Here is a 26,355-nt window from a genome sequence, read left to right as displayed (position 1 = left end):
GTTCAGGAAAAACTGGGAAGGTGGTTCTATTTCCCTGTCCGGCACACTGTTCCCCAGAATCTGTTCCCACCCAGAGAACAAGGGCTTTGCCTCTCAGATGCAGAGGCGGTAGGGAGAGCTCTGGTCTCCAGCTGGGAGGCTACAGCTGAATTCCTTCTCCTCCTGCTCTGTGTACGCCTGACACCTTCCTTCCTCAGTGGGGAGACTACTGGCACTGAGTAGTTATAAGGCTCACCAATAGCCGTGTTTTGAGAAAGTGTTAAAAATAAAACAACAGGGGCACCTGGGTGGCTCAGTGGGTTGGGGCCTCTGCTTTCAGCTTGGGCCCTGGTCCCAGAGTCCTGGGATGGGGCCCCGTGTCAGGCTCTCTGCTTGGCAGGGGGCCTGCTTTCCTCTCTCTCTCTCTGCCTGCTTGTGATCTCTGCCTGTCAGGTAAATAAATAAAATCTTTAAAACAAAACAACAAAATAAACAGGAGCTACTGAGAGGGTTCAACCAAAGCTTGTTGCCTATTCTGCTAATAACCACATCTTCCAGACTTCGGGAAGCTTCCCAACATGTGTTTCAGCACCGGCACTGTGACTGAGCTGCCTTGCCCAAAGACTGTGACCCCAGATCCACAAAGGCCGTTAAGAAATGAATTCTAAAGCTGTGAGAATAAAAGAGCCGAGCTTGTGAAGCCAATTAAATAATGTGACCCTCACCAGCATGCCGCTTGGAGCAGGGCAAAGAGACACAGGTAAAAAGACACACCCTTAGGATGCACAGATTTGATCAAGGGCACAGCTCATAAAAATAATGACCTGGAACTTTCCTATAGGAAGTTTAGCGAACACACCACTAGCAAGAAATGAGAGGGCTTCAGTGCCAGCAGCGTGACCTGTCAGCTCCGAGCCAACATCCTCAAGAGAAAAGGTCCTTGTTCTTTCTGGGATCATGGACGCTGGGGAAAAGACTGCCCCCCACCCAGAGGCAGGGGAGATCAGCACAGAGCAGCTCTGGAAGTTCAGAGAGCTAGGAAATCGATCCGGGACAATTCAGAGGAGAGGCTTTGACACTTTAAACCAGTGTGAGGTAAGAATGAGGACAGGTTTAAAATTTGGACCCCAGGATCTCACACATTACACCAAATATAGATGTCTGCTTCAAAAGCTCTAATTCTTCCTGCTGTAATGGGGGGTACACAGGAGTCCTTCAAAAGCACTGGCAGGCTAAGGTGATATGGTGAGGCCCATTCCAGATGTTGGCCACAGTGTGCAACGAGTACCTGAGGTGCCGAACTGGAGCCCTACTAGCTCCCACAGAGGGTGGGAAAGGGCTTCCACCTCGGCCCTGTGGTGGGCATGTGGGGGAGAGACACAGGGGCAGCGAGGGAGGAAGAGGGTACCCTTCTAGAAGCTGCCATGTTGAGCCTCAGATGGACAAGTTTCTCTTACAGTCAGAGCACCCCAAAACCAGCATGGGGATGGGGATAACGAGCAAATTCTGAGAGTTCATATATTAATGTCCTTCCAAATTAAAAAAACGATTTTTTATTTTTACATTTCTAAAATCACAGAACTCCAGGCTGAATGTTAGACACACGTACACGTGCGCGTCCACACGCGCACACACACACATACACACACACAATCTCTGATTTCTGGAGTCATCTCCCATACCCTCTTTCAAAATCTGGCTGAGTTACGCCTCAGGGAAATTTTCCAGTTTAACCCTACACACCAACTTGGGATAAATAGAAACACTGAATTACCCACAGCTCCAAAGTGCTCTAACAGGGTAACTTTTGCTGGGTTGGAATACAATTAACAAGAAAAAAGCTGCATGTGGAGTTCTGGGTGTGGTTAAAATGTGAATTTGTATGCCTCCTGACCCATAGGCTTTGTTCTCCTCCCCTCTCACTGTTTTGTTTTGTCTCTTCCTACCAGGACAGCAACAAAAACACACCTTCTATTCAGAATCCCACTGGAGAGTAGGTGGTTCAGATGAGCAGTCCTGTTACATATTAAGTTACTGGGCCTACCACTGAGAAATCTGAACTCTGAGGATACAACTCAAAGTCAATATTATCTCAAGGTAAATAAACAAATTACTTAGCTGGCCCCTGAAATGCTTCGCTGTCTCTAAAATCATAACCCCAACACAGGACTTCTGCCTTCTGCTGTATCCCAAAACAAAAATCAGGTAACCTGACATCCTCAAAATGATTCAGATCATGCCGTCCTATTTCTCCCCTCAGCGCTGAGAAATGACTCCAGAGCCTGGAAGTTGTCATGTATGTGGTCTGGGTTACTCAGTGCTTAGGTAAACACTGCCACATGCCTGACCTTGACTAACACAGACTACGTCTCTAAGCATGATGGTAACTGGGGGGAGGCCCTCGCTCAGAGAAAGTATGCGGAAGGTAGAAGCCAGGATGAGGGGAGAGCTGAGGACAACGCTGCTAACACACTCACACGACATTGGGACAGGAGTACTGAAGCCACCAGTCTTCTGAAAATGTCACTATCACCTTCGAAACGCACAAGCTTTTTTGTTCTAGGCCCCTTCAGGGCCAAGGGCAACACTTGCATATACTGCTCACCGATCCATTCTTCTTAACAGAAGTGAAGCTATTTTAAGAATATGAAAAAGCTTTTCAAGACATCTGTTTTCAGGGACACACCAGAGTAACAAATACTTCTCAGGGCTGGTTTGTTCTAAAGTCTATCCTGAGAACGAGGGCAGCCAACTTTCATGAGGTACCAAGACAGGTTTCAGCAAAAATATTTTCACTTTCCTAAAGTTATATGCTGTTTTTCAAGTCCAAATATATTATAAATATCTGATCCTTTTCCGTCAGCAAAGAAGGAAACTTTTTTTTTTAAGACGCCAACGTTGGTAATATTTGTGTAGAATGAAGGTAGAATTTTAGTTGTGTTTTTTTTTTTTATAACACCAAACACAGATGAAATCAAACCGTCTGCAACTGTCCCGAAATTCACATCTTTCAAAGGTCCTTTCCTCCATTCACATGAATTCATCTGAATCATTGCCATCCTGCAGGGAACAAAAAAGTGCAACTGTAAAAGCCTTCAACATAAACTACTCAAATTTTAAAAACTATCTTTTTTTTTTTTTAAAGAATTTATTTATTTGCCAGAGAGAGAGAGAGTACACACAAGCAGGCAGAGAGGCAGAGGCAGAGAGAGAGAAGCAGACTCCCCGCCTAGCAAGGAGCCCGATGCGGAACTCGATCCCAGGACTCCAGGACCACAACCCGAGCCGAAGACAGCTGCTCAACGAACTGAGCCACCCAGGCGTCCCTAAAAACTATCTTAAGTAACAAGCTTCCTGATGTGTAACTGCAAAGTTCAGAAAATAAAAGTAAAAAGTAACATCATTAAGTTCACTCACCAGTTCTCTACCTTAAAGTAGGAGTCGTTTAGACGAGCTAGATTTCTATGGTGTCATTATATGGCCTGAGTTACATAGCCACAAGTGACCAACAGTTTCTAAGTTATGAAGTAAAGGCCCACCCAATCTAGGATAGGACGGAACAGGTGTGACGAAAACAAAATGGGATTGCTCTAACAACAACAGCAAATTACGAATCCAAACAGATCCTGCCTCATATCCTTTGCCAATGATGCTGCCAATAGGCAAACACATTTTTGGCCTAGACGCCATTATTCTGAGCCCCGAGGCTGTCACAAGATGGATTTTTTTTTTTTTTTAATAGGAAAAATGATTAGGAAGTCATGGGCTAGGTACTAAATTAGGTGGCTTGCCAAGTTTTTGATTAAAAAACCTTAAATGATGGTATACATTTGAAAGGCCCTTGTTTTATTGTGTGGCTTATAGACATGTCCTAAAGACCAAGGACAACAGTAGAGCCTGACTCCTTTTTGATCTGTTGCATACCCTGAGAAAACTGCCCTGGATGCCACCATTCATTAAGTATCTAAGTTTGGGACATTTGCTTGAAAACGTCACAACCTCAACATATTACTTGCTGCACCTTCTCCTTCCCCCCGGCCTGATACCTGACCTGTGAGAGAAGGGGAGGGCTCAGGCTTCCTCCAGGTGTATATGCTCTACTCCCCCTTATTACCTCTTATTAAAGAAGGGCAAGGAAACAGGAAATACAGGCAGGAAACACTGGTTTCTGAGGCCTGCTCTGATCTCGAGTTTCATTCGGTAGTTCTCTCTGTGCTTCTCATCAATGAGTACAACAACCTGAGGCCATGGCTAAAAATGCCTTAAATAATTGTAGGAAGAGCAAACTCATGTTGGCATTCTATGCACAAAATGGAACTGTGACGACCTTAGTTAGTGTCCTACGCTGAAATCACAGCATTAGAGATGTTCGAAGAGTAACCACCTATCTTGGAAGGTCCATATTAGATTCCGAACACTGAGGTGGAAAAATGCTCTAAGAAAATTTGGGTTGGTGACAATGAAAATGTGTCACTCCCAATAAAGGCTGTGAGTCAGATTTGCAGAGTATCTGTCCCATGTGTCTGAGGATCTGTATTTGGGGATTACAGTAACTTTTAAATATACATCTGAGATCTAAGACTTTATTTGGACAATTTAATTGTTTTTAGAGAGAATGAGAGAAATGGTGTGTACGAATGGGGCAGGGGATGGGGAGGGCAGAGGGAGATGGGGGAGAGAGAATCCCAAGCAGGCTCCAGTGCAGAGTCAAACGTGGGTTCAATCCCACCACCCTGAGGTCATGATTTGAGCCAAAATCAGGAGTCGGACGCTTGAACAACTGATTGACCCAGGTGCCTCTATTTGGCCAATTTTTATATTTAAGATTCCCTTTAAGAGTCAATATTGGGGCGCCTGGGTGGCTCAGTGGTTAAGCCTCTGCCTTCGTCTCAGGTCATGATCTCAGTGTCCTGGGATCGAGCCCCGCATCGGGCTCTCTGCTCGGTGGGAAGCCTGCTTCCCCCCTTCTCTCTGCCTGCCTTTCTGCCTACTTGTGATCTCTGTCAAATAAATAAATAAAATCTTTAAAAAACAAAAAAAGGGTCAATATGTTTTTCAATATAGCAAATAGATTTCCTGTCATCCACCTATAAAGTGATAAATAAACTGAATTGAAAGGAACCTTTCGCTGGATACCAAATTTAAAAGATTAGGAAGAAATTACAGATTGACAAGAATTATACTAAATAGGAGAGCAAGAGCTCAAAATTAAAATCAACTTCAGAGTGGAGACTATTTTTTCCTGATGAATTTACATAAGCCACATGAAAACTCAAGTCCTATTTTACATAAACACAAAGCTTTAACTAAAGACTAACCGATCACGCAGCCAAACTGGATCACAAAAGGTCTGTATTCCCGCAAGAGGGTTACAAGGAGAATGGAAACCTCTTCTTCAGCAGTACTGGGGGAAAGATCTAAGAGTCGTCCTTCCACTACAAGGCAGAATAAAAACACCCAATGCAAAACTTCCCTGGAAACACAAATCTGACTGAAACCTGGAGCTCAGCTCAGGGACAGGGGGGCAAACAAACAGACAGACAGGAACGGCAGAGCAGTTAGGAGTCCTTTGGTTTATAAATCCGCCTCACTAATCCTGGAGCTTTTAACATAGGCCCCACTACTCAGATCATGTCTGTGTATATATGTATATTTGTGTGTGCGTGTGTATTAATTCCAGAATATCCAAAATTTAATAATCCACAATGATGGAAATGAAAATGCCTAAGATTAACATAATACAGGTGCCAGATTTCTGCCGGAAAGTAGTCTCTAAATCACAGAAAATTTTTAAGCAACAATAACCGTGACAAAGACAATGGGCTGAGGGTATGTTAAAGACTTCTGTTTAACTGTTTAGCTGTTTTAAGGGTTCCAAGAAATATAAGAGTAGTTTCCAGAAGGTATTAAATACATCTCATCCTCATTAATACTGAAAGTCTGTGGGAAAAGAGCAATTAAGGACTATATTGATGAGAAGCAACAATGACCATTTATATTCAGAGACTAAGAAACAACTTTCACATATATGCCCTTGTTTGAATTTTAGCGCAGACCCAGGAAGTCATTAGGTCTCCTTTCCACTGCTGCTGAATACTCCCTCAGAGAGGTTAAATTATTTTATTAGGCTTATCCACTTAGTAAATGACAGCTTAGGGCTTTAACCTTCAAGTTCAAGGCTGTATTTAATTACATAATGCTACTCTTGTATTTTTCAGAAATAAATTACAAAGCTACAGCTGTGACTCATAAAAGAACCCCGTAAATTTAGTTCTTCACAGAGACAGGAATAAGAATATTGTTCTTACTCATTTTTAGAAGGATACTGAGATATGAACAAGGTATAAAATACTACTAACAAACCCAACTGGTGAACTAAATATGCGGTTTGACTCATTGACCTTTAAGAGATCTTAAATTCTGCTGTTTCTAAGCATCAAAGGAAGTAGTGTTTAATATTATTTTCTGTGATGGTGGAAATGTTCTATTTCTGTGCTGTCCAATATGGTGACCACTAGCAACATGTGGCTAGTATGACCGAGAAACTGAGTTTTTAAAGTACATTTTAATTTGCTATTTTAAAATTTTAATTAAATTTAAATGGTAACATTTAACTAGGGCCTAGTATCCTGAACAATAAGATCTCAAGCATACATAGTTGACCCCTGAACAACATGGGTTTGAACCACACAGGTCTACTTCTACACAGACCTTTTTCAATAAATATAGCTCAGGGCCATAAAAGTATTTTCTTCTCCCTATCACTTTATGGTCTTTTCTTCTGGTTTACTTTATTTTTTATTTTATTTTATTTTTTTTTAAGATTTTATTTATTTATTTGACAGACAGAGAACACAAGTAGACAGAGGCAGGCAGATAGAGAGGAAGGGAAGCAGGCCCCCTGCTGAGCAGAGAGCCCGATGTGGGACTTGATCCCAGGACCCTGAGATCATGACCTGAGCCGAAGGCAGCGGCTTAACCCACTGAGCCATCCAGGCGCCCTCTTCTGGTTTACTTTATTGTGTGACTATGGTACGTGATACATATGACATACAAAATATGTGTGTCAACTATTTATGTTATGGGTAAGGCTTCTGATCAATAGTAGGATACCAGCAGTTAAGTTCTAGGGGAGTCAAAAGTTACATGCAGGGGCACCTGGGTGGCATGATCTCGGGGTCCTGGGATTGAGTCCCGCATCGGGCTCTCTGCTCAGGAGGGAGCCTGCTTCCTCCTCTCTCTCTCTCTGTCTGCCTCTCTGCCTACTGTGATCTCTCTCTGTCAAATAAATAAATAAACTCTCAAAAAAAAAAAAAAGTTACATGCAGATTTTCAACTGTGTAGGTGGGCTGGTGTCCCTAACCCCCTTACTGTTCAAGAGTCAACTGTATTTGTAAACTATAAAATATGCAACACAGCAAATATATCCACCCAGTTTCGATTTTCTGCAGCCTGGTTTAAGTGATAGCTAAACTGAGCTATCTCCAGCCACTTCCAAATAAATTCTGGTAACAGAGTAGTCATGGACAGTAAGTCCCTGACATAGTTCCAATAAAATCATTAGCTGCTGATGCTAAGAAAATTCTTTCAGTACTATAATCTGGATCTTCATTTCTCTTTATCTGAGGTCCTGAGGAACATGAAATCAACCAATGTTGTCACCTAGACTGCAGGAAAGACCTTGGGGTTAATATTTTCATTTTGTTTTTTAATTGACGGTAAGGATTTTGTTTTCAGATGTTAATATAGAAACCACAGTCACATTAATGTAGAATATTAATAAGGGCCCTTCTGGCAGCTACAACTAGGAAAGAGGGAAATGAGCAGGAAAGTTCCGAAACAGACCTGGACATCATAAAGAGTGCAACGATCTCTTTCGTGAGGTGACCTACTTAAAAACACATTGCCCCGCTTTCCCTTTTGCTCCAGCGAAGAGGGGCAATGCCCAATAGAATGCACCTGAGTTGCCAAGTCATGTCAAGACATCAGCAACACGTGACTCAGTACTGGCTAGTCACCCGATTATTAAAAATTCTTTATTAAGGCACAACACTGAAACAAATAACTTGAACATACCTGATTTGAAGACATATTCTCAACTTTCATTAGTGATGAATAGCTCCTAGAAGAAAACAACACATTTAAAATAAGGTCATCCAGGGGGTGCCTGGGCGGTTCAGTCAATTAAGTGTCCTAACTCTTGATTTCAGCTCAGGTCATGATCTCAGGGTGGTGAGATCGAGCCCCAAGTCAGCTGGGTGTGGAGCTTGCTTCCGATTCTCTCTCCCCCTCCCCGCTTCTCTAAAAATAAAATAAAATACAATAGCGCTATCCAGTCAGCGAGTATTTCATGAACATTCACCATGTATCCCGCACTGCTGAGGGTCTTTCAGAGGAAAATATGATTCCTCACCTCAAGGAGAATGCAACAAACAAAGGGTAGGTATCTTCGAACAGTAAATAAAATGTGCACAGCACTTTATAATTTACAGAGTGCTCCAGCCAATCTAGCTTCAAATCTTACAATTTTATCTACAAAATTACTTCTCCCCAGTCCATTTCTCCCCATCTTCACGACACCCCTGTATTCCAAGCTACCATCATCCGTCATGTGGCAATCTGCCATAGTTTCCTAACCAGCCTAGTTACCCCCACCTGGATCCCCTTCCCTCCAGGTCAGTAAAATGAGCTTTCCAAAACACAAAACTTATCATACAACCCCCTGTTAAAAGTCTTGATAACCTCACGAACGTCTGACGAGGGATAAAGACAAACATGACCAACAGGCCCTGTGTGCATGGGCACTTCGATCCATGCATTCCCTCACTCCTGCGTTCCACACATTTGGGCCTGCCTTTCAGGCCCTGTGTTTTGCCTTGCTCCCTCCCATACAGTCTTTGCACACCTAGTTCCCTCTGCTTAGAGCCCTCTTGCCACTCAATCCCCTTTTAACCAGAAAACATTGTTCTGATCTTAGCTCAAGCATCACTGTATCAGATAAGCCAAATTCAGTTATTTATAAATCCATAATACATTAACCAATCACTCACTGCATATGCAAAGCGCCGGGTCACACATAAGAGATACAAAGATGCATATCAGTGCCTCTTTGAAGAAGCTTATCATTAAAATGGAGAGCTACGGCACACAGGACAGTATAGAAAGCAGCAGTGCTCATATGTGAGAGAGAAACAAAAGAAGGTACAATTAAAGCAGTCAATTCTACACTGGACTATATCATCTTTTAAATTAATGGTCTTGCTGTTGCCTCTTCTACATGTTGCCACTAAACTCATCCTACAGGTCTACTACTTCCTAATATCCTAGGACACCTATAATGGTTCCTTATCACTTACAACCTGAAATTCCGTACTATGCAAAACCTTCTAAAATCACTCTCTGCTGTGCCTATTTTTTTAATTCTTTTATTTGCCTATATGACTTTGACTCTGGCCTAGCCAACCTGCTCCTTTCTTGCCTTACAGGCAGCACAGTGTGGACCTCAGGACTCTAGACTTGAGTTAGAATTCCTGCTTTGCCACTTAATAGCTATAATTTTCCAAACACTGACCACCTTGCTAAAGTCATCTCTGTCCCCAAATCAAGTGCAGGTTACTGTTCAAACTGATAATCCATTCACCTGTGACTAACCATTTCACCTGGGTCTTGTACTTGTCTGACTTGGAGTACCCGAGCCTTGGATTCAAATTCGACCTCCCAGACTCCCAGTTTTTAAAATGGGACTGTAGCCACAGTCCCTACCTTTTTCTTTTCTGATCTGTTACTCAACTTATCCTCTATTAACTGCCTTTCTCTATTATTTCCTCTGGTTTCAATAACCACATGGTAGAGCTTGACTTTGATATTGATGTTATAACACCACAAAGCCCAAATAAGAGAATATAAGGCTGAAAGAGACTGGTGAACTTTCATTTGCAGGCAACCATGCATTCCACTGCAGAGATGAAACAACACTACTAGGACACACCGAAGGGAGCCAGCGATGCTCTTCCCCAGCACCTGCCAACAGATGATGATGTCTACTGGGAGACTCACGGGTAATCTGCCTAAAGGATTTCTCCAAATGCCTGCTCTCTCAAACCAAATGTAGAATGAGTAGAAGCCATTCTGCTTCTCTCACTCTCAAGGTCACATCTAAGACACCGACTACTCTGAAAGCCTGTGTTGAGTCTCTGCTGTCATCTCAGCTTGCTCAATGTATGGCTTATGGTGTAGCGGTCACAGAAAGGAAGGAACCTGTGAGGAGGCTTCTTTCTTACACCATACCCTACACAAAGATTCTCTAACCCCAAGCCCCATGAGCTTCTAGGCTCAGGAGGCATGTGTCCAAGGAGCTAACGAGTAAGATGGGTAAGTGAGAATATGCAAAGTCTAAGGAAGGGGAAATTTTTCAAATGGTTTGGATGAAGAAAATAAACGGTGAGCAGAGGGTGTTAAGATAGTGCCCTCCCAACAACCCAAATATTGCTAAAACCCGTCTAAGAGGATGATCTTTATGTAGACCTATTCACATGATCAGACCATTCCAGGTTCTGCATGCTCAGTATAAGGAGTATAGGCTCATCGGCAAGAAGAAGATGGAGTTCTGTCTCCAGAGGCTACCGCTCTTCACAGCAGAGCAGGAAGTCATGCCTTCCACAGGGTGGGCTGGGCTTTGTTCACTGCTGAGCTGGGGCTGGACAGGATCCAGACTAGAACTTGGAGAACTTGGAGCTGTATAATGGCAATTCCATCCAGTGCTTCTCCTGGTAGACATTAGAAAGGAGAAGCTTATTGCCATTCTTGTTCAACAAGTTGAGAAGAGAAAGGGGACAAGAATCTTAATGGCTTTCGACTTGGAGGGAAGTAGGCTATCTCCGGATATGAGGCTGTTGAGTATTTCTTTGCTGCAATCATCTGCAAGCATTGGGGAGAACTTCTGGGAGAAGAATATCCCTTGGTTTCTCTGCAGAATCCCCTACAGACTCTCAGTTTCTTAGGCAATTGCAGCAACTAAAGTGGACATTCCCTACCAGATGGTCCAAATAAAAGAACCATCTGCCAGTGAAAGCTCACGAAATTTTCATTGTCAGAAAGCCAAAGGAAGGATGGAAGGGGAATGTCAGACAGCCAAGGGAAAGACTTGAGGATGAGATGATTCTGTAGGCCCACCACTAGAGCTCCTGGGTGGAAGAGTCAAAGGTAGAAACTCAGGTCATGGATAAAGCACTATAACGTATAAAAACAGATTCTAAAGCAGGTCAGAAGCTTAGAGCTTGTGGCTGGAACTTCACAGAAGCTGCAGGGCACAGCATGCAAACAGGCAGGGGCTTGGTGGGTCGCTATGTTGGTTCCCCGCACAGCAGCCCTGCCTCACATCCTCCCAGCCTCGGCAGTTTGGAGAAGTAAGTCACTGTGGTAGCACAGGTTTCATGGGAACAAATATATCAGTTGTTTTTCGCCTTCTCAGAGCCACAATCATTCATTAAAAAAGAAAGCATCAGGGACAAAACTGTGTAGAAAAACATGGACTAGAAAAGTGATTTCCCCATTTCGTTCACTTACACTTTCCTTTTGATAAATACGGGCCAGAGCAATATATGATAAAAATCTGTGTCTGAGAAAGCAAATGGAAAAATTACAGGTGACAAGGGACAGCTTAGAATATGGGACTGGTTAGATAAATTTGCTTTTGAGGCAAAAATTTCATTCAACAACAATAAGAATTTTTTTCCCCTCAACTTATGTAAGTCTTTTATGGGTTGTTGATACTATAAAAGAAAATCTGGGAGATATGAACATTGTGTCTTAAACTAATAAAATCAAACACATAAAATCCCCTAAATTTTACTAATACCCAGCTTGATTTGAAACAAAAATGATATACATTTCAAGATAAATTCCCATATCTAGAAATTTCTTGATTCATATGCAATAAATTTTACTTTAAAGCTGAATAAACTGATCAGAGGCAGAAGAGAGTGGTAATAGCATGTTATGAGCTTGAGAATCAGAAAGACTAGCTATGTGACTTTGGGCAAGTTAACTTAACTGCTTGTCAGGCTCAATTTCCTCTTCTAAAAATGCAAGTAATAACAACATTTGCCTCATATCCGTTATTGTTAGGGTTCAATGAGATAATGGAGCTAAACATAGTACAGCATTTGGCAGATGACAAGGGTCCCAAAATGTTAGCCATTCTTTCTCAAGTTTTCAGGTAAATTAAGTGATATTATATTCCTAACATATTATGTTTCTAAACAAAATTGTTAGATTTAGAAAGGGTAGCAGCAGGTGTGTTTTCAATCTTTTCCCCCCTTCACATGAAAAACAAAAATGAATAAGCCGCTCTCGATCCCACATTGCTCAAAATCCCACACATTTTACTGCGCTGATCGAGCTGATAATTTTTCTTTCATTCACGAAACAAAGCAGACTCCCAATCTAGGTCAAACCCAATCTGTGCATTTGTTTGTCTCGTGTCAGCAGATTATAACTCAGGATAACACTTCTGGAGTTCTCCATTTGAGTATCATGTTTTAATTGAAGTCACTTATCCCACTTTAGCAGAACCCCCAAAAGGGGCACATGTAGGCAGATAACTAAGAAATACCAGTACTTGATCATTATACCTACGCCAGGACCCAACACTCTTTCTAATCATCCAGTGTATTGCAAGGAAACCGAGTCAGGACATGGCAAGACAGCTCATTTTGATCCTATACCTTTTGCAGAGGCACAGCAGTATCCTTTCTTCCCCCCTTTCTTTTTGGTATACTTAACACAAATGCTATCTATGGAGAACTGTGGGAAAATCCAGAAATCCTGTGAGTAGAAGGTGTAGGATTAAATTCCCTCTTTGACAAAGCAAACCCAGTAGTCCCTTTAAGTATAAACTATACATCAATTATAGATTTAGAGTGGTGGGCAGAATAATGATCCCACCTGTAGATGTTCACATCCCATCCCCAGAACCTGCAAAAATGTTGCCTGGCATATTATCTGGCAAAAGGGGCTCTACAGATGTGGTTGGGTTAAGGATCCTGGATGCAGAGGCAATGGATTGTCTGGGTGGGCCCAATGTCATCACACTGGTCCTCAACAGTAGAGAAGGCTGTACTCAGAGATAGGGCTGTGACTGTGGGGGTATGTTTTAGAGATGCCATGTGGCCGGCTTTGAAGATGGAGGAAGGGGCCACAAGCCACAGAATGTGGGTGGCCTCTAGGAGCTAGAAAAGGAAAAAGAGTCTTCCCTAGAGCTCCAGAAAGGAACACAGCCCTGTTGAACCTTGGTATTAGCCCACTGAGAACCATGTTGGACTTCTAACATATGAATGGATGGAACTATAAGATAAGAAATCTCTTTTATTTGAAGCCACTGAATTTGTGATAATTTGTTACTGTAGCCACAGAAAACTAAAAAAGTCAGTATTCTCATACACTAGAATTTTAGGACCCAAGCTATATTTTAACTACTCATCATTTTATTTATTTTTATTTGTTTACTTTTTAAAGATTTTATAACTTATTTTATTAAGTAAGCTCCACACCCAACATTGGGATTGAACTCAACCCCAAGATCAAGAGTCACATGCTCTACTGACTGAGCCAGCCAGGCGCCCCCTACTATTTATCACTTTAAAATGTAGTGCTTTGGAGTAGGCCCATTATATTAATCACTTCCAACTTTCAGAATGTTTCTCTTTCTTTAAAAAAAAAAAAAAAAAGGGTTTTAAAAACAGATTTCTTTTTTAAAAAGATTTTATTTATTTATTTGACAGAGAGAGATCACAAGTAGGCAGAGAAGCAGGCAGAGACAGAAAGCCTGACATGGGGCTTGATCCCAGGACCCTGAGACCATGACCTGAGCCGAAGGCAATGGCTTAACCCACTGAGCCACCCAGGAGCCCCTAAAAACAGATTTTAAGAAATACTAGCATTGGGGCACCTGGGTGGCTCCATGGGGTAAGTGTTTGCCTTCGGCTCAGGTCATGATCCCAGGGTCCAGTGATGGAGCCACATCTCAGGTTCCCGGCTCAGCTGGTGGCATGTTTCTCCCTCTCCCCTCTGGCTCTCAACACCCTCACCCTACCACCCTTGCTTGTGCTCTCTCTCAAATAAACAAATAAAATCTTAAAAAAAAAAAATTACTAGCATTGGTCTTCAGAGTTAAGACCATCTTATTCAAATACCACAGTGAGTCAATGTTAAACCCTTAATATAGCATCTTTTCTTTTCCTGAAGATTTTTACAAACCGAACTCTAAAGATAACCCATGACAGTTTATCTAAGAATAAAATTAGCTCTTTTTATTTCACACACACTCATATCCTGCCCCTATAAAAGGGAGTCATTTGACTAATGTATCAGCATAACTGCCCTTCCCGGGAGAACATCTGTCCCGCCCTCCACTGGTCTAACCTTCCTATGGTCTGGTCCCTGATGAAAATTAGCGGCGATGAATCTCCTCGGTTAACACCAATACTGCAGCTCTGACATACCTAAGCTCGTCCATTTCCCGCTTCTTCTTCATCTCTTCCTTCTCTCTCCTTTTCATTTCCTGAATTTGGGCTTTTTTCTCATTCCTCTCTTCTCGGTCTCTGCATTCCTTCTCTGCGGCGAGGTCTGGGAACCGCTCCATTTTGGTCTTTTCTAATCTGTTCAAGATCTCATTCACTTTCTTCTCCACAGTCACGATTTTCACCTTTGAGGGAGATTTGGGGGGCGGGGAATAAAATGGAATCTTTATTGTAGGTTCCCCCCAGAACAGAAGCGACATTTTCGAGGAGCCGAGCAACCCAGCTGAAAGGGATCCGGAAGGCAGACGTCATGCAGAGCCTTCAACAACCAAGGCAGGAGCCTGCAAAGCCTGGACTCCACCCCACCCCCCTCTGGCAGTGTGCGACACTTACATCCCTTTGCCTGTGAAAGCCTATCTGTCCCACGTCCATGTCGGCGGTTTTCTTCAGGTTAGACCACGGTGTATATACCACATTCACATTGTTCATCTTGCAGCCTGCCAAGAGAGACTGTCTTCAACATGCAGGCCGGAGGATACTGAGCAATGCGCTCCCTCACCCACTGGCTAATTACCCAAGTCCAACAAAGGGAAAGGCAGCGCGAAGAGCCATAGAGGGATTCAATCCACCAAATACTTTTTTCTTCAACGCACCCACAAGAGGTAAATGGTAAAGGTGACCACCACGACTCAAGCAGAACTATTATGAAGAAAAGCAGGGGTCTGTGGCTCAGCTTCAGGGACTTCTGAGACTCCCAAATACTGAATGCAAAATTTAGGATACGCATTTTTTAAAAAGAGAAATGGACCAAACAGGTTTCCCTCAGATTCCCAATGGAGTCCTTGATTCAGCAAAGGCTGAACATCGAGATAAAAAACCACGGTCTGAGATTCAAGAGACCGGCATGCGCCCCTGGCACCAACACAAACTGGCTGTGTCCCCTAAAGAGCATTGCCCACGGCTCCCGGAATCTCAGTTGAAACAGAAGGCGACTGGACTAGCAGAGTTGTATTTTTGTTTCTCTTCACAGTGGCCCCCCTCTTTTACCAAAGAAAACGTATCAAAGGAATAAAAGCAGAGATGCTCTGGATGAAAGGGGTGCTGGGTACCCCATACCCCACTCATTCCTCCTACCACCTCCACCTCACATTTCCCCTCTGCCCAGGACTGCTTCTCAGGCAACTTGAAGAACCTCAGTTTAGTCACTGGTTCAGCACTCTTTAAGGCCCTCTTCAGTATATTACATAGTTTATTAAATCACCATATACAGTGGAGAAAACTGGTGCCTAACTGCTTAAGTGATCAAAATTAACCTCATCAAAAATGGAGCAAAATAGTACCATGTGCCTCCCGACTGTAACACACAAGATTTCACTTATGTGGTATTCCTGACTCAAGTGGAAGTATCAGACCAACACATATTAGAGGATATCCTACAAGTGGTTTCCATTCAAAGCATCAACATCTTGAAAGATAAAGAAGAGTCTTTAGAAGCAGGAAAAAATATACAGTGGAAAAAGACCATCTCTTCAATAAATGGTGCTGGGAAAATTGGACAGCTATGTATAGAAGAATGAAACTCGACCATTCTCTTACACCATACACAAAGATAAACTCGAAATGGATAAAAGACCCCAAAGTGAGGCTGGAATCTATCAAAATCCTAGAGGAGAACATAGGCAGTAACATCTTCGACAACGGCCATAGCAACTTCTTCCAGGATATGTCTCCAAAGACAAAGGAAACAAAAGCGAAAATGAACTTTTGGGACTTCATCAAGATCAAAGCTTCTGCACAGCAAAGGAAACAGTCAACTAAACAAAGAGGCAACCCATGGAATGGGAGAAGATATTCGCTAATGACAATAAAGACAAAGGGCTGATATCCAAGATCTACAAAGAAGTCCTCAAACTCAACACACTCAAAACAGATAATCACATCAAAAAATGGGCAGAAGACACGAACAGACATTTCTCCAAAGAAGACATACAAATGGCTAACAGACACATGTAAAAATGTTTATCATCATTAGCCATCAGGGAGATTCAAATCAAAACCACACTGAGATACCACTTTACACCAGTTAGAAAGGCCAAAATCAACAAGACAGTAAACAAGTGTTGGAGAGGATGTGAAGGGGAACCCTCTTACACTGTTGGTGGGAATGCAAGTTGGTACGTGTAGCCCCTTTGGAAAACAGTGTGGAGATTCCTTAAGAAATTAAAAATAGAGCTTCCCTATGACCCTGCATTGCACTATTGGCTATTTACCCCAAAGATACAGATGTAGTGAAAAGAAGGGCCACCTGTATCCCAATGTTCATAGCAGCAATGGTCACAGTCACCAAACTGTGGAAAGAACCAAGATGCCCTTCAAATGGATAAAGAAGATATGGTCCATATATACAACGGAGTATTATGCCTCAATCAGAAAGGATGAATCCCAACTTTTGTATCAACATGACAGGACTGGGAGAGATTATGCTGAGTGAAGTAAGTCAAGCAGAGAGAGTCAATTATCACATGGTTTCGCTTACCTGCGGAGCATAAGGAATAACACGGAGGATATGGGGAGATGAAGAGAAGGGAGTTGGGGGAAATTGGAGGAGGAGACAAACCATGAGAGACTGTGGACTCTAAGACACTGAGGGTTTTGGGGGTAAGGTTGGGGGGTTGGGTGAGCCTGGTGGTGGGTATTATGGAACACACATATTGTATGGAGCACTGCGTGTGGTGCATAAACAATGAATTTTGGAATACTGAAAAAAAATTAAATTAAATTAAAAAAATAAGTGTCGGGTGCCTGCGTGGCTCAGTGGGTTGAGCCTCTGCCTTCGGCTTAGGTCATGATCCCAGGGTCCTGGGATTGAGCCCCACATTGGGCTCTCTGCTCCATGGGGAGCCTGCTTCCACCTCCCTCTCTCTCTGCCTGCCTCTCTGCCTAACTGTGATCTCTGTCTGTCAAATAAATAAATAAATCTTTAAAAAAAAAAGGTCTTAAAAAAAAGTGTCTTCAGGCTAAAAGAGACTAGAGATATGATGAATAACTATAACATATGATCTTGGGTCAGGAAAAAAAAATGCTATAAAGGGACAGTAGTGGGACAACTGGGAAAAAAACAACTGGGACTATATATCAAATGATAGTATTCTATCCACATGAAATTTCCTAAATCTGGTTACAGTAACACAGTTACTTAAGACAAGTTCCTGTTCTTAGGACATACTAAAGAGTTATGAGGTCTAGAATTTTTCCATCAAATGATTCAGCTAAAAAAACAAATAATTAGAACATTATAGAGAGAAAGCAAATACATATGGAAAAATTATTGAATCTAAGTGAAGGGCATATAGGAGTTGTATTTTTTCTGCAACATTTCTGTAGCTTTGGAACTTTTTTTTCAAAATGAAGATTTAAAAAGATCTCCATGTGCATGGTGCTATGGGAGACCTAAACATGGATCAGACAATGGGTCTTGCCTTCCAAGACTAAAGGAAGGCAGGTAAGTATGTAAATCACTACTATGAAAAGCACAACTCACCACGGCGCCGAGGTGGCTCAGTTGGTTAAGTGTCTCCCTTTGGCTCAGTTCATGATCTCAGGGTCCTGGGACTGAGCCCCATGTCAGATTTCCTGACTTCCTGCTTAGCAAGAAGTCTGCTTCTCTCCCTCTGCCTTCCCTGCAACAGACACCCTCTCCCCTGGTCCCCGCTCTCTCTCTCTAAAATAAATAAATCTAATCTTAAAAAAAAAAAAGAAAAAGAAAAAAGAAAGATAAGAAAAGCAGAACTCATCAAATGCTACTTGAAAGGTAGAGGTAAAGTGCTCCAAGAGGGCAGTGATCACCCACGTTGGAAGAAGGCAAAGGCTCCACTGGATCGGTTAATACAGTTTAGTGGTTTAGACAGAAGACTTTTAGGTCAGACTGACTTCAAATGCACCTGCTGCCACACTTCAGAGCTCTGAGGACTTGGGAAGGTTCCTTAACTCCCTTAAACTCAGCTCCCTCATCTCTAGAATGAAAATAACAATGCATATCTCCGTAGCGTTGATAAATGAAATAATCCGTGAAGTTTTTATTAGCACAGTGCCAGGCATGTAATTAGCGCTCAAGGTTAGCTATTAGTACCATTACTACAACCATTGGGTGGACCTTGAACCTTAGCTTGCATCTAGACATGAGATGACTGACAAGGCAGATAAAACTGAGGAAAGAGAAGACAACAAAAGCAGAGGTGTATGGGAAGAAAACAGCCAAGACATGCTTTGGCTGGAGGGTGAAATATGTGAAGGGAAAAGAAGCCTGTAGTCAGAGCAGAGATGCTTACCTTCCAGCTTAAGAAGTCTGGACTTAACTGTGTAATTAAGGGGAAGCATGTCATAGATAGTATCTAAGCTTTTAGAAAGTTTAATCTGGCAAAGGAGTCTATGAATAAACTGACCAGATTCCATGATGACAAACAAGTTTAACTCAATTTCTTGGTTCCGAGAGCCAGAGGTGATCAAGCAGGGGGTTGGGGGGTAGCAAGGAAAATGGAGCAGCTCAGCATCCTCTGCTGTCAACTCCTAGGTGAGGTTCCTGGGCTCAGCTACTTGTTCTGCTAAGAGAGCTTTCACAGGGGAAAGCTGAAGTGGAAAGCAGCGGAAGGCACTGTCAGAACTCTTCTGTCTTTTCTGTCTTCTCTAAAACTAGTAAACTACAAAAAGATTAAGAAGAAAGAGGCCAGGCCCAGAATAAACAGTCCAAAGATCCCTTAATAAAGTAACATCTCCTCGCCAGGGGCATGGAAAGGGGACAAGATCATGTGAAAGGTTGCAACACACAGGAGGATAATGATTGTTTTAATTTTATTATTTTTACTTTAATAACTGAAGCTCATGACTGGAAATCTTAAGAACTCTGTTCTGCTCATAAAAATGGAATGTCCTAAGATTAACTGCAATTTAATGATTTATGGAGTTGAAAATCACTGGCTCTACAAGACCAGACTTCTACTTTCTTTGGCTCAGTATCTGACTCAGTAAAGCTGCCCAACTCAGATTTAGGAAACCCTGTCTAAGTGATGAGGAAAGGGTACACTGGCCAGCTCTTATCCTATAATCTCCAACCCTGATACCTGCTATCAGCTTTGTGTCCGCCCTCTATCAAACCATATTACTTTCCAACCCTCTAGATCACATCTCACCAAACTTACTTCCACTCTATCTAACTCTACGTCCTATACCCAAAAATCCAACCTACTAGCTCAACCATTCTTAGCAGACTATCATCTCCTGGCTTCCTTTTTAAGTCCCACTTCCACCCCCAAAATTATCCTTCTTGACCTGTATCGACTACTGACTGATTAAATCTACTACTGACAGAACTAAACAAGCACCAAGCCCAGAATTGCAGGCCTCCCCTAAAACAAGCCAATTGTTCTCAACCCTTTGTGCACATTACAATCTCCTGGAAAACACTGGAAAAATATGGATACTTATGGATCACCCCAGACCAACTAAATGAGATTCTCTAGGAGATAAAAAGATCAATAGGCTTGATACCTTTACAATATACAGGGAGAAGAAAGAATGAAAAAAAGAGAAGGAAAGAGTAGGAAACAGGGATACAGAGCTTTGAGTTCTAGAATTTAAGAAAAAATGAAGAAAAGAAAGACATCACACTAGCATTAAAAAAATAAAGCCTTAAGACAATCTCTTGCTTAGCTATTAACCTAACCTCATTTCCAAAAGCTTTCTTTCTTTTTTTTTTTTTTAAAAGATTTATTTATTTGTGTGTGAGAGAGAGAAAAAGAGAGAGCGAGTCGCTAGTGTTAGGGCAAGGGCAGATGAAGAGACTATCCAAGCAGACTCCCACTGAATATGAAGTCCCACAAGGGACTCGATTTCACGAGCCATGAGATCAGGACCTGGGCCAAAACCAAGAATCAGATGCTTAACTGATTAAGCCACCCAGGTGTCCCCAAAAGTCTTTCTACGAACAACATCAAGGATAGGCAGGTCTAGACAAGCTTCCAGTCAAGGTAATGAGAACACGGTAGAAAGAACTTTTTGAGAAAGGACCGGGAACATGAGATGGGTAGAGAGATTAGTTTTCAATTCTTGGACAGGTAGCAGAACTGCCACCTTAAAGAACAAAACAGGGGAAAGGTGTATTACAGATTATTCGTTTGACTCAAGCCGAAGTCACTGACATGTTTTCTAAAATATATTCAATTTCAGACACAGACATTGGCATTAATTCTGAAAACACCTCTAGGAAAACTGACCTTGAATGCTATTGGCCTTCACAAGATGGGCACAGTCCATCAGGACTTCCTTTGGAATGTCTTCTATCTTCTCCCCCTGGAACATAAAAATAAACCAGATGGTTCACTACCTTGTGACTGATCAATACCAGAGCACTTAGAGGGCTTTAGTGCCTTACGAGGCACAATTAAAAGCAGAAGCTCTTCATCATATCTCTGAACACTGAAAAATGAAGTCTATATTATGGGAATGTTTGAGAGAAGGCAGTACAAGTAATATGGAAAATAATAATACTTAATAAGTGGGGGAAAAGGGTATAAAAGAAAACCACCAAAATACTAATTGGAATTATGTCTCAGGAACTTTCTCCTCTCTCTTGTTACTTTCTTCTCTTCATTCTTACTTCTGGAAACATTGTAGGGAAATGGTACCTATTTTTGATAATTGGAAGTCTTCTTTGCTGAGGTCCCTACGACCTTCCTCTCACAGAGATATCTTACGGTCTTGGGTCTGAAATGTCATTTGAGGCAGGTCATCCACCAGCCTTATTAGGAACCCAGCTCTTGGTGTGTTCGATGTAGCCACCCACCCTAACGGAAAAATAATATTGACTCATTTTTCTGTACAGATACTGTAACAAAGTCCAAGCTGAATAAGCAAAGCCATTCCAAAAGAACAAAAATATTTCAAAGGCAGAGCAAGCTGGAATCACCTCAGTGCTGGCTCCAACTAGGCATGGGACTAAAGCAGCACTTCTGTATGGGAATGAAATGTTCTACCTACCCAAATAACTTGAGATAAATTAAGTTTATTCCATGACGTTTCTGAATTTTGTTTTGTTTTGTTCTAAAGTGGGGATCACTCAAATACATGAATTTTGACCAAAAAAATACACGATTTAAGTTTTGCCACTACTTCAATGACATACCTCATGCTAAGCAATTCCCTGACCACTTAAAGAAAGGATTCTGAATTTAACATCTTGATAATACAATGTCATTACTAAGACTATCAACCATTATACTAGGCCATTAAATGGTGATAGTGATGCCTTCAGAAGCTTCTAAATGCACAGCAGAAGGACATTCTGTTCTAAATAAATTCAAATGAATAAGTAAAAAACAAAAGCGTTACCACTTTTTAAGTAGCCACCATGTGCCAGGCACTAAGTAAACAGTCATATGAAATAGACAGCATTATCTTCACTTTAGCAATGATGAAAATGAACTTTAACAAGGTTAAGTAACTGGGCCAGGGTCCCCCAAATCTAGTAAGTGACAGAGCTGAGAGACAGGCTCTCTCAGCTGAGACAGGCCTAAGGGTTGTACCAACTGACCCCAGGGTACGGTGCTTTCAGAATTCTTACGGAAACATAGGTTCTTGGTCCCTGATGTTAGGCTACATCCTGATATCCCTTCTTACTACCTGTGTCTGTCACTATGGCTGAAGCGATCTCATCTTTCTGTTGGCTACTTCTAATATAATATGGGAGGACTTAAAGCAATCTTTCAGCTTAGCATCATGCATAAAGTCAGAGTGAACTGACTGGAGAAGTCTGAGGTGCTCTCAATATGTAAATGTCAGAATTGTGACTGTGGGCTTTGTGCCATCTCTGTCAACGAGGTAAGAGACCTCTAGATAGGTGAGGGTTTTCTACAGGTTTCTGAAAGTCAAAGAAGCCGAGGAAAAAACACTGCTGAAAATCCATGATCTTCAAGTTCTGGGATGAACTGAACTGAATTCAGTTTGGCAACTTCTTGCCATTTTAGAACTATTTTAATTTTAGAGTAAATAGAGTATGGTGGGAAAGTTGGCTAGGCATTACTTTAACTGCTTCAGTCATTATTCAGTCATTATTCTAACTGCTCAGTTAATCCTCACAATGGCCCAGGAGGACAGGCACTATTAGCTCCTTTTACAGATGAGGAAACGGGCACAAGGTGATCTCCTCAAAGTCACAGAGCTAGAGAGCCACGGCTCACCTCCAGCAGTCTGGGTCCCCAACCACTTGGTCTGACTCCAGCTCCAACACTCACTTAGGACCTACTAAGTACAAAAGGCTATGCCATTTACTGCAGATCGAACAGGTAAACTTCCCTAAAGAGTGTGTATTTTTATAGAATACATGACGTGCTTCCAAAAGAAAATGAAATTAAACTTCTTCTCAAACAAGGAGTAACGGGTGGTAAATGAACTTGGGGCTACCACTATTATTTCCATTTCCTGACAAAGCAGAGTCTAAAGGAAAAAAAATTTAATTTGAACCAAAGGGAAACTTGGTAACACCATACTCTATTTACTCTAAATTTAAAATAGTTCTAAAATGGCAAGAAGTTGCCAAGGAGAATCCAGACTTTTGTTCCAGCACAGAGTTCAATCTTCCTTTTTCCTTTACAACACAGTTCTCAAAAACAAACAGCATAAATAAAGATGGGGCACACTTTTTAACCTTGCTAAAAAATTAAGAAGTGAATATTATTATAATCATAATGAAATAGCATCTTATACTTATTAAAAAATTGTCAAGATTGCTATTGTTTTTAAGTTATAAAATCCCAGGAAGGATTTGGAAAACCTGTATATATCAGGCAGCATTTTAAACTAGTGCAATTATTTTTAGAGGGCAATTATCTTTTGACTTGGTGATTCCATTTCTGAAAATCACTGAAAAAAACTTAATTCAAAAGAAAAACAGAAAATGGTTCATTAAAAAAAAAATTTCTTGTTGGCAATTCATAATGCCAAAAACCATAAAGAACTCATGTTCTGACATGAGATGTTCCGTATTAATTGCGGCACAATATCTATCAACTCAAAGCATCCAGTCAAAACAATAAATATGAAATACAGTAAGATGAAAAAGCTTATCAAACTGTCATTTTAAAGAGTAATATAATTAACTAGGGGAATTAACAATTGTTGCATAATACAACAGGATGGAATGTAAACTGAGACAAAAAAAATCTAAGTGCATGGCAAGACATCACTGAAAGGCATCGGGTAAAAAACGGAGCAGCTTAAAAATAATTTTGGAAAATAGTATTTTGACTGGAAACTATAAGGCAAAAAGATAAAAAATAATTGCATATAAATACTGTACTTTAAGGGGCACCTGGGTGGCTCACTTGTTAAATACTGTACTTTAGTTGATAAAGTTGTTTTGCATGGGGAGATACCTGAACAGATCTGAAACCACTTATACAAATAGTGGAGTTGAATAAGCAAATAGATGGTGGATTGTGGGAACCAGGCTTCTTGCTCTGGGAAGTAACAGAGAAGCAAGGAGAAAAGGCTAGAGTGGCCTCTGTAATAACAGGTTAGTCAGAGACATCAGTATGAGCTCATGTTTAGCTTAAAATAGATAAAAATGGAGACACAGAAACAAAGGTTCGTAGGAATTACTAACATGTGTTAGTATACACACATGTAGTTCTTAGCTCTGTAGCTGGCATATACTTACATATAGTTCCTAGACCTTGGAGAGGGCCTAGAAGCAATGACACTCCTGGTGCAGTGAGCACACCACATCCAGACTTGGCTTCTAAGTACCATTCCCCAATAAAAGAATCAGCATCCCTTGAAGAAAGGGCTGATTCTAGGACTGTGCAGGGAAAATACAAGACAAATCCACAGCATCTTAGTAAGCCAGAAAGTAAGGAAGTGCTCAAAAACAAAAGGATGGGAGCATATCAAAGGAACATAGAAGTCAGGCTGAAAGAGCTCCGACCGAAGCTGGGACAATTTCAGCAACCAAATAACACAAAACTGGTTTATAACCCAGAGTATAAAATAAACATGAGTCCACAGTGATACAAATAAATTACTGTATTAAATATACAGGGCAGAAGAGGTAAATCTTCCTTATATATGTAAATATTCCACCCACTGCAAGAAGTGGAGCTTAATTCCATCCCTACCCCCTTGAGTATGGGCTGGACTTGATGACTTGTTTCCAAATAACAGAGTATGGAAGGGGGAGAAAAATAACACTCCAGTGGGCAAACCTCGTAAACACTGGCCTGGCCAGGAGATGAAGGTTAGCCCTGTCAGTGCTAAGTTCTATCAATGCATGTACCCTTGACATGATGTGATGAGGAGGGCGCTCCACCTTTGTGCTATTTCTTCCTCCAAAACCCAGAACTCCAGTCATGAGGAAAACATCAGATAAACTCAAATTGAGTGACATTCTGTGAAGAACCTGGCCAGTGCTTCTTAAATTGTCATGGTCATGAGAAATACGGAGAGTCTCACATTTTCAGTGTGAAACTGCCACATATCAGAGCCTAGGCAGATGTGACCATTAAACACAGCGTGGGACACTGGGCTGGTTCCTGGGACAGAAGGAGGACATTAATGGAAAAACTGGTGAAATCAAAATAGAGTCCAGAGTTTAGTTAACGGTAATGTACCAATGTTGGTTTCTTGGTTCTAACCAATCTGCCATAGTCATGTAAGATGTTCACAATGGGGGGAAAATAGGCATGGGGTCTAGGGGAACTCTGTGCTATCTCTGCAACTTCTCTCTAAATCTAAAATCATTCCAAAGTAAGACATTAAAAAAAAAAAAGTAATACACATAGCAAGTATATACACCCTATGATTCAACTGTATAAAATGTAATATATGAATGTAAAGATATTAGAAAAATAGCACTTTTATGTTACTAGGAGACACTGCATTTTTTTTTTCCCTTTACTAATTTAATGCTGTTTTAAATGTCTCAGAGAAGCCCCTGATAACTGGGAACATCAGTCCTCAGTGAGGCAGGACAATCCCATGAGTGTGAAAAAAAGGAACCACACATGATCTCCACAGGAAAAGACAGAGGTCCAGAATTGTCAACTGAAATGAAAGGGAGAGGAAGCAGAGGTGACAAACCACACAGCTGAACTGGCAGGATAATTACACCAGTCAGGGCAGTGGTTCTAGCTGGGGTATATGGACAATGGCCCCTTCCAAGTATCCAAAAATCACCAGACTTTCCCTTAAGTGATGTTCCAGGTCAGGGGTAAGACATCTCTTCATTTGCTCATTTTTCAACTGTTGTACATATTTATTACTTTAAGCAATTTAAACTGAAAAAAAAAAAAAAAAGGACAGAGGACGAGATAGGATGTTCATCCCCAGAGAAAAAGTCACGAGTCCACGTTTAAATCCAGTTACCTTATGTAATCGAAGGTATACATGAGCCGAAGAGAGTTTGTCCACATGAAACCTACAAAGAATGAAAACCACTTTTAGCAAGAGGTATAAGACAACCATCTCCTCAGGCCCCTTGCACTTAAAGCATTCCAATTCAGAAAGTATTAACTCAGTGCTTACCACATGCCAAGCACCACAGGGAGTATAAAACACAACCACCGCCTCTAAAGGCACTATCAACTGGGAGAGGTAAGATAAACACAAAAAGTTCTGCAGCTGTGTGAGACGAAGTGCCAAGATGAATACCAGAGAAATGGAAATACCCTGGAAAGGGTGATTTTTCCAGTGAGAAAGGGCTACCCATGACCAAAGGCTTCTCTGAAGGACTGAGGTTTAGAGAGTCCCTGAAGGAAGCAGAGGACTTAGAGAAACACAGGGAAAGGAATTTCAGGTGAGGAGAGAAGGG

General features: G+C 41.6%; 1 protein-coding gene across 3 annotated transcripts in view; it reads right to left on the bottom strand.

The window, feature by feature from the left end:
• Positions 1 to 1,793: 1,793 nt before the first annotated feature.
• CCDC25 (coiled-coil domain containing 25) overlaps positions 1,794 to 26,355 on the bottom strand; it is a 38,684-nt gene continuing 14,122 nt past the window's right edge. Inside the window, exons 4-9 of one of the 3 annotated variants that reach the window (XM_032332337.1) lie at positions 25,911 to 25,962; positions 20,768 to 20,843; positions 14,892 to 14,995; positions 14,481 to 14,683; positions 8,056 to 8,101; positions 1,794 to 3,039 (exon numbers count right to left, since the gene is read on the bottom strand). In XM_032332337.1, coding sequence (XP_032188228.1) covers positions 3,010 to 3,039; positions 8,056 to 8,101; positions 14,481 to 14,683; positions 14,892 to 14,995; positions 20,768 to 20,843; positions 25,911 to 25,962 — 511 coding nt within the window. In that variant the 3' untranslated portion in view covers positions 1,794 to 3,009. The remainder of the gene's footprint in view (positions 3,040 to 8,055; positions 8,102 to 14,480; positions 14,684 to 14,891; positions 14,996 to 20,767; positions 20,844 to 25,910; positions 25,963 to 26,355) is intronic. The other 2 variants (XM_032332338.1, XM_032332339.1) reach the window with 2 other exon arrangements.

This window comes from Mustela erminea, chromosome 2 (assembly GCF_009829155.1).
Source record: "Mustela erminea isolate mMusErm1 chromosome 2, mMusErm1.Pri, whole genome shotgun sequence".
NCBI lineage: Eukaryota > Metazoa > Chordata > Mammalia > Carnivora > Mustelidae > Mustela > Mustela erminea.
Note: the sequence above shows the minus strand (reverse complement) of the source record. Positions and strands in the feature narration are given on the sequence as shown.